The following is a 9,776-nucleotide window of genomic DNA, read 5'->3' as shown; positions in this document are numbered from 1 at the left end:
TTTTATAAGAATATATTAAATAGAGAATCACCCTCAACAGAAAGCACTAAGGAAGAATTGGGAACATGAGCTAATGATAAAGATCTCGAAGGATAGATGGGAAAAATATTTGATGAATACACATAACTGTTCTATTAATGCAAGACATAATTTAATTCAATTCAAATTATTACATAGACTATATTATTCAAAAACGAGGTTGAATAATTTTATCCAAACGTCTCTCCCAGATGCGATAAATGTTTGTTTCAAAACGCTAATATAACACATTCATTTGTAGGATGTACAAAGTTGAATAAATTTTGGAGTGATATATTTGATATATTTACAAAGCTCTTCAAGTCAAGAATAGAACCAAAATGGAATGGATTATATTTGGAATAATAGGAGAAGATACCAATTTAAATAAAGACCAAAATGTTTTTTTTATTATTAGGGTTAATAATTGGAACGAAATTGATACTTAAATTTGGAAAAATACAACCATACCAACTGTTAAAATGTGGATTAGGAATATGATGGACATAGCACGCCTTGAAGAAATGAGACTCCGACTAATAGATAAATATGACCAATTCTTAAGGAGTTGGTCTCCTTTCATCGACTTTTTGGAATCATGTGATGCAGCGGTACCATAAGGATTGCTGATTTCAGTTCATGACGTGGATAGATCTACATCTCCGAATACAGATTTGAAAAATTCTCTTTTAAGGGGCCTTCTCTTCTATTTCTACTTTCCACTTTTTCTTTTTTTTTTTTTTTTTTTTTATATATACACACTTCACGTTTTTCTACTCTCTAACATCTATTTTTCCACTTTTTCCCTTTTCTATTGTTTTCTTTTTCTTGTCTTGCTTACTTCCTTCTCATAACATAAAACTAGAGGTTGTACATGGAATGGATTACGGTATGACATAGTTGGCACCTAAAATTAGGTTCCACTGTACTGTTTTGTACTGTATTAACTTCTAATAAAATAAACAAAACAAAACAACAACAAAAAAACAAAAACAAAAAGAAGAAAAAAAATAAAGGGTTTTGGCATATGGAACTGGATGATGAGAGTTCTCCGCTTACGACATTTAACACACCATATGGCAGATATATTTGGAGACGCATGCCATTTGGTCTGTCCACGGCCCATGAAGAGTTCCAGCAACGACAGAACGAAGTGTTGGAGGGCGTGAGGTCTGTTGCTGACGACATCCTAATGTTTGGGAAAGGAAAAAACTGCAGAGGAAGCAGAAAGAGACCATGACAGGAAGGTCAGAGCTCTGATGGAGAGACGTCGTGACAGAAACCTGAAACTGAACATAGAGAAGGCAAAGCTGAAGGTGAACAAAGTCACTTTCATAGGACATAGAGTCTCTGCTGCAGGACTGAAACCAGGTCCAGGGAAGGTAGAAGCTACAGATGCCTAACCCAACGGATGTCCAAGGAGTTCAGCGATTTATTGGGTTTGTTAACTACTTGAGCAAATTCCTTCCGGATTATGCGACCTATGTGAACCGCTACGCAAGCTGACACAGAAGGATGTAGTTTGATGGGCACAGGGCGGTGATGGACAGAATGATGGCGGTGATCAGCCTACCAGAGAACTGGGAGAAATTCAGAGTCCAGCAAAGGGCTTAATTAGGAAAGGAAAAATAGATTATGAAAGAAAACTGGCAGTGAACATAAAAACTGACTGCAAAAGCTTTTATAGATATGTGAAGAGAAAAAGATTAGTTAAAAAAATGTGGGTCCCTTGCAGTCAGAAACAGGTGAATTGATCATGGGGAACAAGGACATGGCAGACCAATTGAATAACTGCTTTGGTTCTGTCTTCACTAAGGAAGACATAAATAATTTGCTGGAAATAGCAGTGGACCGGGGGTCAAATGAGATGGAGGAACTGAGTGAAATCCAGGTTAGTCGGGAAGTGGTGTTAGGTAAATTGAATGGATTAAAGGCCAATAAATCCCCAGGACCAGACAGGCTGCATCCCAGAGGGCTTAAGGAAGTAGCCCCAGAAATAGTGGATGCATTAGTGATAATTTCTGCTATTGCCTCTTGTGTTCTTGTTTGTGTTCTCTGCACCCTTGAAGGAAAGCAAGTTTCTTTCCTTCATCCCATCCCTACCGGATCAACTCTACATGCTCTCCAAGTGCATACCAGCTGACACCACCAACATCGACGATATTCCATCGTTACCTGCTGCCGCTGCCCTCAAACACCGGCCGGGTCAACCTCTGGGTGTCGGCTGGCTAACACTGTGGGTTTCACCGCTGGACAGCCTCTCAGCTGCTTCCCGAAGTCGCTCGGGCACCTCGACCGGACTGTTGCCTCTTCGGTTAGCCGCTTGCTGGCTGCCCTCGTTCAGCCAACGAGTGGCGGCTAATGCTAGCTGCTACAGCGGCTAACCTGATCGCCTCCGTCCTTCTTACAGGAAATCCCCACCAGATGCGAGCCGTGACCAAGACTGGATGTTCATCTCCTCCTGTCATGCCGTGGATAATTTGGCACTCACAACAGTCATCCACCTCTGTGCACCTAGCCCACGGCTAACCGCTATCACGGACCTCTCAGTCCCTCCGCTCGGCATCATGTTCAAATATTCAACTTTGCAGCTGATTGAACTCTTCAACTACTCCATCCCATCTTGCAGCCCAGTCATCAAACAGCTCGGACTTCTACGTCGACCCCGTTACATCCACAGAGGCTCTCGCCGCAAGTTTGTTTACTTCCACCACGGACAATCCATTCCATCCATCTGGTCACCTGCACGCTCTGTCGCACCTCTGAACAAAACTGAACTACCCACTGTCCAATCATTTGCAAATCCACTCACTGCCCCCCCTCAACTGCAACACCCCCCCTCCCCACTGACCACACGCACTGTTAACTGGGACAACCTCAGATCTCTCCAGCCTGCCCCCATCCCACCACCCTCTCACCATGCCAACTTTGCCCTCCTCAGCACCCGATCGCTCAACAATAAAGCCCCTGCCCTCCATGAACTAATCCTTGACAACACTCTGGACTTCCTTCTGCTCACTGAAACCTGGCAACAACCCAATGACTTCTTCTCCCTCAACCAAGCATCCCCCCCTGGTTTTAACTACATCTCCAAACCCCGCCCCTCCCGCCGTGGAGGTGGCCTCGCCGTTATTTTCAATCAGAACTTCCGGATCACAGAACTCACCCAGTATCATCATTTGAATTCCTCGCTTTCAAAGCTCTTTCCTCCATGACAGTTATCCTCATTAACCGGCCACCTAAACCAAACCCCTCCTTCCTCTCCGATTTCACTGAACTCCTCACACTAGCCTCATCTCTCTCTCCACGTCTGCTGCTACTCGGTGACTTAAATATCCACATGGACTCCCCCACCTGCAAGCTCTCATCTGAATTCACCATTTTACTGGACAACTTCACTCTCACCCAACATGTCACCTTCCCCACCCATGATAAAGGACACATCCTCGACCTGGTCTGCTCCACAAATCAACCGGTGCTCGACCTCCATCCATGCCTCTTTCCCCTCTCTGATCATAAACTCGTACGGTTCACCATCCCTTCTCCCACCCCCTGCCCCCGCCTCCTCAGAGAAATCACCTTCCGTAATCTAAAATCCATTCGATCCCCACCATCTCTCTGACCTGCTCTCCACCACTCTCCCCCTGGACTCAACCCCCATCTCACCTGATGATCTCACAAACCATCTCAACTCCACCTTATCTACCTCCCTCAACACTCTGGCCCCCCTCAAAACAAAAACCGTAACTTTTAACACCTCTTCACCCTGGTACACACCTGCACTCCGTAAGTTGAAACAGACTGGCCGCCAACTTGAACGACTCACAAAGAAATCATCTCTCACAGTCCACCATGAAGCCTACAAACTCCACCTCACTGCCTACAAAGACGCCCTCATTGCTGCCAAGTTTGCCTACCTCTCCACCATCTTCACCGACCCCTGCCAAAACCCCAGAACCCTCTTCTCCACAGTGGGCACCTCCTCAAGCCCTCAGACCAACACTCTCCCTACCTCTACTCTGGATCTCTGCAACTCATTTCTCCACTTTTTCGCTGATAAAATTAACATAATTTATCAATCTTTATCCCCTGTATCTGACCCCCCAGCATCTACTCCAGCACCTGCCAAGGGCCCCTCTTCTCCCCATCTCTACTGACCTCCCGACCCCTCCTCCACACTGCCTCCTCTCCCCAGTTGACCCGGTCACCCTCCTGAAATATCCAAACTCATCAGCTCTTCCAAACCCACTACCTGCTCCCTTGACCACTCCCCTGCTGAAGACCTGCCTCCCCGTCCTCTGCCCACCCTCACAACCTCTTCAACTCCTCACTGTCCAAGGAACTGTCCCCTCCGCCTTCAAAACTGCTGCTGTCCCCCCAATTTTAAAGAAACCTAGTCTGGATCCCTCCTCTCTCAACAATTACCGCCCAATCTCAAACCTCCCCTTTCTTTCTAAAACCCTGGAGTGTATTGTCACCTCACAACTTCAATCCCATCTCCATGCCAATAACCTATTCGAACCCCTCAATCTGGTTTTCGCCCCCTCCACAGCACAGAAACCGCTCTCCTCAAAGTCCTCAATGACCTCCTCACCTCTGCTGACAACCGGTTCCTCAACAATCCTACCTCCTCGACCTGAGTGCAGCCTTCGATACCGTGCCATAACATTCTGCTCACCAGACTCAAAGACCTCGGTATCGAAGGTACTGCACACAGCTGGCTCCTTCCTACCTTCCAACAGATCCCACTTCATCTCTCTCCATAACCACACCTCTGCTACAGCCACAGTCACTCAAGCGTTCCCCAAGGCTCCGTACTCGGCCCCCCCTCCTCTTCATCATCTACATCCTCCCCCTTGGTCAGATACTCCGCCTCTTCAACCTGGACTTCCACTGTTACGCCGATGACACCCAGATCTACCCTCAGCACCAAATCCCCCCACAACCCCCCCTCCCCTCTCCCATATCAACTCCTGTTTGTCAGCTATAAAAACCTGGATGCAACATAACTTCCTCAAACTCAACTAAACAACTCAACTATGTTCTCTGTTGTTTTTAAATTATTGTCTGTAACTGTGGAACTGTGCTGCTGCCTGTCTTGGCCAGGGACTCTCTTGTAAAAGAGATTTTTAATCTCAATGAGGTTAATGAGGTCTCCTGGTTAATAAAGGTTAAATAAAAAAATAAACAGCGATTTAAAACAGAATTCCTCCTCATAGGCTCCAAATCCACAGTCAGCAAAATCAATAATCCCACTCTCACCATCGACGGCACCCATGTCTCCCCATCTCCCCAGGCCCGCAACCTTGGCGTGATCTTTGATTCCACCCTCTCCTTGAGCCTCACATCCGCCATGTCATTAAAACCTACTTCTTTCACCTCCGCAACATCGCCAAAATCAGACCCTCTCTCACACCCCCGCTGCTGAAAGACTCAACCATGCCTTCATCTCCTCCCGACTGGACTACTGCAACTCACTTCTCCTTCGCTTCAGCTCCAGCTACATCAACCGACTCCAACTGGTCCAGAACGCAGCCGCCCGACTCATCACCCACACCAATCCTGGCACCACATCACTCCAGTCCTCAAACAACTTCACTGGCTTCCCATCTCCCACCGGATCACCTACAAAATCCTGGTCCTCACCTACAAAGCCCTCCACCATCTGGCCCCCCCCATATCTCACTGACCTCCTTTCCCCCTACCAACCCTCACGGTCCCTCAGATCCACATCAGCCGGTCTCCTCTCCATCCACAAATCCAACCTCTGCAGTTTTGGGGACAGAGCCTTCTCCAGGGCAGCTCCCAGGCTCTGGAACTCCCTTCCCCCAACTGATCCGCAATTCAGAGTCCCTTACCATCTTCCAGTCCCGCATCAAGACCCATCTCTTCACCTCTGCCTATCCTTAGCCTCACGTCCCCCTCCCTTTCATCTGTGCTTGAATTGTTGCTCATTTTTTGGTTTGTTTTGTTTTGTTTTTTGTTTTGTTTTTGTTTTTTGCCTTTCCTTGTAAAGCGACTTTGAGTCCCGGAAAAGCGCTATATAAATTCAATTTATTATTATTATTATTATTAAATTTTCAAAACTCTTTAGATTCTGGAGTAGTTCATGAGGCTAATGTAACCCCACGTTTTTAAAAAGGGAGGGAGAGAGAAAAGGGGGAATTATAGACCAGTTAGTCTAACATCGGTAGTGGGGAAAATGCTATAGTCAGTTATTAAAGGTTGAATAGCAGCACATTTACGGTTGCAGCTCCTAGACTGTGGAACAGCATCCCCCTTCCCATCAGAACTACCCCCTCCATCCACTCCTTTAAGTCAAGAGTAAAAACTTATCTATACTCCCAAGCCTTTCCTGACGTCCACTGAGCGAGGGCTATATGTATATATGTATGTAGTTTGTTTGTTTATACTATTCTTATATCAAATCTAAAGCACTTTGGCCAACGAGAGTTGTTTTTTAAATGTGCTATATAAATAAATGTGACTTGACGACATTTGGAAAGTGGTGAAATCATTGGACAGTCAGCATGGATTTATGAAAGATAAATCATGTCTGACGAATCTTATAGAATTTTTCGAGCATGTAAGCCTGTGGGAAAGAGGGAGGTGTTAATGATTTGGAAAAGTTCCAGAGGTTTGGGCTGGAAGACGGTTGTACTTAAGATAAAGAAATTTAACCCTTGAAACAGGCTGGCAATTAAGGAAAGATGAACAACCCTGGCTACAGGGACAAAGCCTGTTCCTATGTTTTATGATTCCATGACTATGATACTGAGTAAGCACTATAAAAGGTTTAAAGCCTGGGTACATAAGAGAATATTTGAAAAGTACAGATGATGATAATTCTCTATTGATGAAACTTCTGTTGTTTTATTCGGCCTGACTGGATCATTTTTTTTTTTTTTCTTTATGATTTTTTGATATACTAAGAGGAAACGGCATGTAGTCATCTATGTCAGTGGTTCTCAAATGGGGGTACGCGTACCCCGGGGGGTACGTGAAGGCACTCCAGGGGGTACGGGAGATTTTAAAATATAGGCCTACATATATTTAAAAAGTAGCATCCATGCAAAAATCCTTTAAAAATAATTATTGAATAAATATTTCAGGAAAATATAAGTATAAGTTCATAAAATGAATTTTATATTCAGTAGGCTATTCAAATTCATTATCCTAAAAACCCAGAGTCTCCCCCATTCCAGCATGGTTCGACCCAACCTGTCATATGCCACCCGGCATCACCTGTCAATCACAACTCAAACGATGGAGTCGTGGTTGAAGCGTAGCAGCAATTATTTTGAAAACACGGAGGGACAAGTGGCAAGGAAGGCCAAACCAGAGCCGGCAAAATTCCGGCTGTATCTTGAAAATTATGTTTTCTTCAAATCCTCCCTAAAAACTCATTTTTATTCTTTGGCTTTCGACACTGGCTGAGACATTGCTCCTGTTCTTAGTGCTTTTAATGTCTTTTAATTTTTACTGTTTTTTAGTCCTTCGTTTTACGGTTTTTAATGGTTTGTAATAACTTTTTGTCCATGAGTTCTCATGTACAGCACTTTGTGGCAACTGCGGTTGTTTAAAGTGCTTTATAAATAAAGTTATTATTATTATTATTATTAATTGGATTTACGTCCACAAGTTGCAACCCACCCAAGGCACTGTGTTTTTTCTGTGGGGAGAAATTAGCTAACAGTAGCATGAAGCCAGCACATCTGCAGCGTCATCTTAAGACAAAACATGGATGTCACGTTGGTAAGCCACCTGACTTTTTAAGAGGAAAACTGTCTGAATTCAAATCATCTCAAGACACGATGCGGAAGGCCTCCACAACATCAGCCAAAGCCCTGGAGGCCTCTTATGCAGTGTCTTTGCTCGTAGCTAAAGCCAAGAAGCCATTCACTATCGCTGAAGACCTGCTCCTTCCAGCGGCTGTAGTGCTGGCTGAGACTATGCTGGACAAAAACGCAGCGGAAAAATTAAAGACTGTACCGTTGTCAAATGACTCTTTTTGCCGCAGAGTAGATACAATGGGAACAGACATTGTCGAGCAAGTTGTGGGAAAACTTAGCGACTCCTTTTCACTCCAGCTGGATGAATCCACAGATGTCAGTGGAAATGCACAACTTGTTGCTTTTGTGAGGTACGTTGATACTGACGACATACTATTCTGCAAAAGTTTGAAGGGGAAAACAACAGGAGAGGACATATTTGATGTTGTCAATGCCACTTTCTGTGAAAACGGTTTGCGCTGGAAATCCTGCAGCAGCATCTGTACAGACGCAGCAGCATCAATGACGGGCAGCGCGAAAGGACTAATAGCGCGCATTAAAAAAGAAAACCCCGACGTGATGTGGACTCACTGTGTCATACACAGGGAGGCATTGGCGTCCAAGAAAATGAGCCCTGTGTTACATGACGTTTTGAACAGCAGCATCAAAGTGATCAACTTCATTAAGTCAAGGCCACTTAATGCACGCCTGTTTCGCCGCCTCTGCGAAAATATGGGAGCTGAACACATACAACTGCTGCTGCACACAGAAGTGCGCTGGCTCTCTCGAGGGAGAATACTCAACCGGCTGTTGGAATTAAGATCCGAAGTACACGCCTTTCTGATTGAGCACAGATCTCCCCATGCCACCTTGTTCCAGGACACAGACTGGCTTGCAAAGCTGTGCTATCTGGCAGATATATTCAGCAAACTGAACGAACTGAATATGTCTCTGCAGGGCAAGGACACCAGCATTTTAAACCTGTATGACAAGGTGGGTGGCTTCCTGAAGAAAGCAGAGCTGTGGAGAAGGGCCTATGCACAGGAGGATTTCACCTGCTTTCCTCAGCTGGATGCTTTTCTCTCTAGTGAGGATGTGGACAGAGCTCCAGTCAAGTTGGTCATAGTGGGACATTTGACCAAGTTGATACAGGATTTTAATTCCTACTTTCCTGACATGGAGGAGAAATCTGCACAGCTGGATTGGGTGAGAAACCCATTTCTCTTGTCCAAAGCAAACCGAAGCAAGCTCCCTGTCACCTATCAGGAAAAACTCTTGGAGGTGTCATCTGATCGTGGCCTCCAGATGAAGTTTGCCATGTTCACACTTACACAGTTTTGGGTGTGTGTGAAGCAGGAGCACCCTGACCTGGGACAGAAAGCTTTGGAGCAGCTACTACCCTTTGCCTCCACATATTTATGTGAGGCCTCCTTCTCTGCAATGACTGTGATCAAAACAAAGCAGAGAAACAGACTGTGCCTGGAGAAGAGCTTGATCACAGCAGTTGCCTCCCTGCCACCAAGAATGAAAAAGATCCTCAGTGAAGCACAAGCCCAAGTGTCTCACTAAAATGTCTCACTAAGTGCAAAAACACTCAGTTCAGTGCAACAATGCAATATTCAGTGTTGACAGTTTGTAATGTTAAGATGTCAGTCTTCTTTTTGATTCTTAAAAAGATATTTTAAGATGCTAAATATTTTTATTTTTTATTTTTAGCAATTTCTGCTTTTATTTAAAATTAAGTTAATGATTTATTTTTGAGCACAGATCTTTACTATGATCCCAAAAGAGGACACTTTATGTTGATAATTATTTTTATGTGCACAAATCTTTATTTATAATTAAGTTAATTATTTCTTTCTTTTTTTTAGTTATATCTTTTTATTTCCAAATAGTTCAAGAGAGACCACTACAAATGAGCAGTGTTTTGCACATTTATGGAGTTTTAAATGGTTCATTTTATAGTTTTAAATGGTTATATGGTCA

At 44.4% G+C, this 9,776-nt stretch overlaps 1 protein-coding gene across 1 annotated transcript; it reads left to right on the top strand.

Moving 5' to 3' along the window:
• The first annotated feature begins 7,815 nt into the window (after positions 1–7,815).
• LOC116966828 (SCAN domain-containing protein 3-like) lies at positions 7,816–9,359 on the top strand. The gene has a single exon (XM_033013168.1). The coding sequence runs from the start codon at positions 7,833–7,835 to the stop codon at positions 9,357–9,359; it is 1,527 nt and encodes a 508-aa protein (XP_032869059.1). The 5' UTR covers positions 7,816–7,832.
• The last annotated feature ends 417 nt before the right edge of the window (positions 9,360–9,776 follow it).

This window comes from Amblyraja radiata, chromosome 38 (genome assembly GCF_010909765.2).
Source record: "Amblyraja radiata isolate CabotCenter1 chromosome 38, sAmbRad1.1.pri, whole genome shotgun sequence".
Lineage (NCBI taxonomy): Eukaryota > Metazoa > Chordata > Chondrichthyes > Rajiformes > Rajidae > Amblyraja > Amblyraja radiata.
Note: the sequence above shows the minus strand (reverse complement) of the source record. Positions and strands in the feature narration are given on the sequence as shown.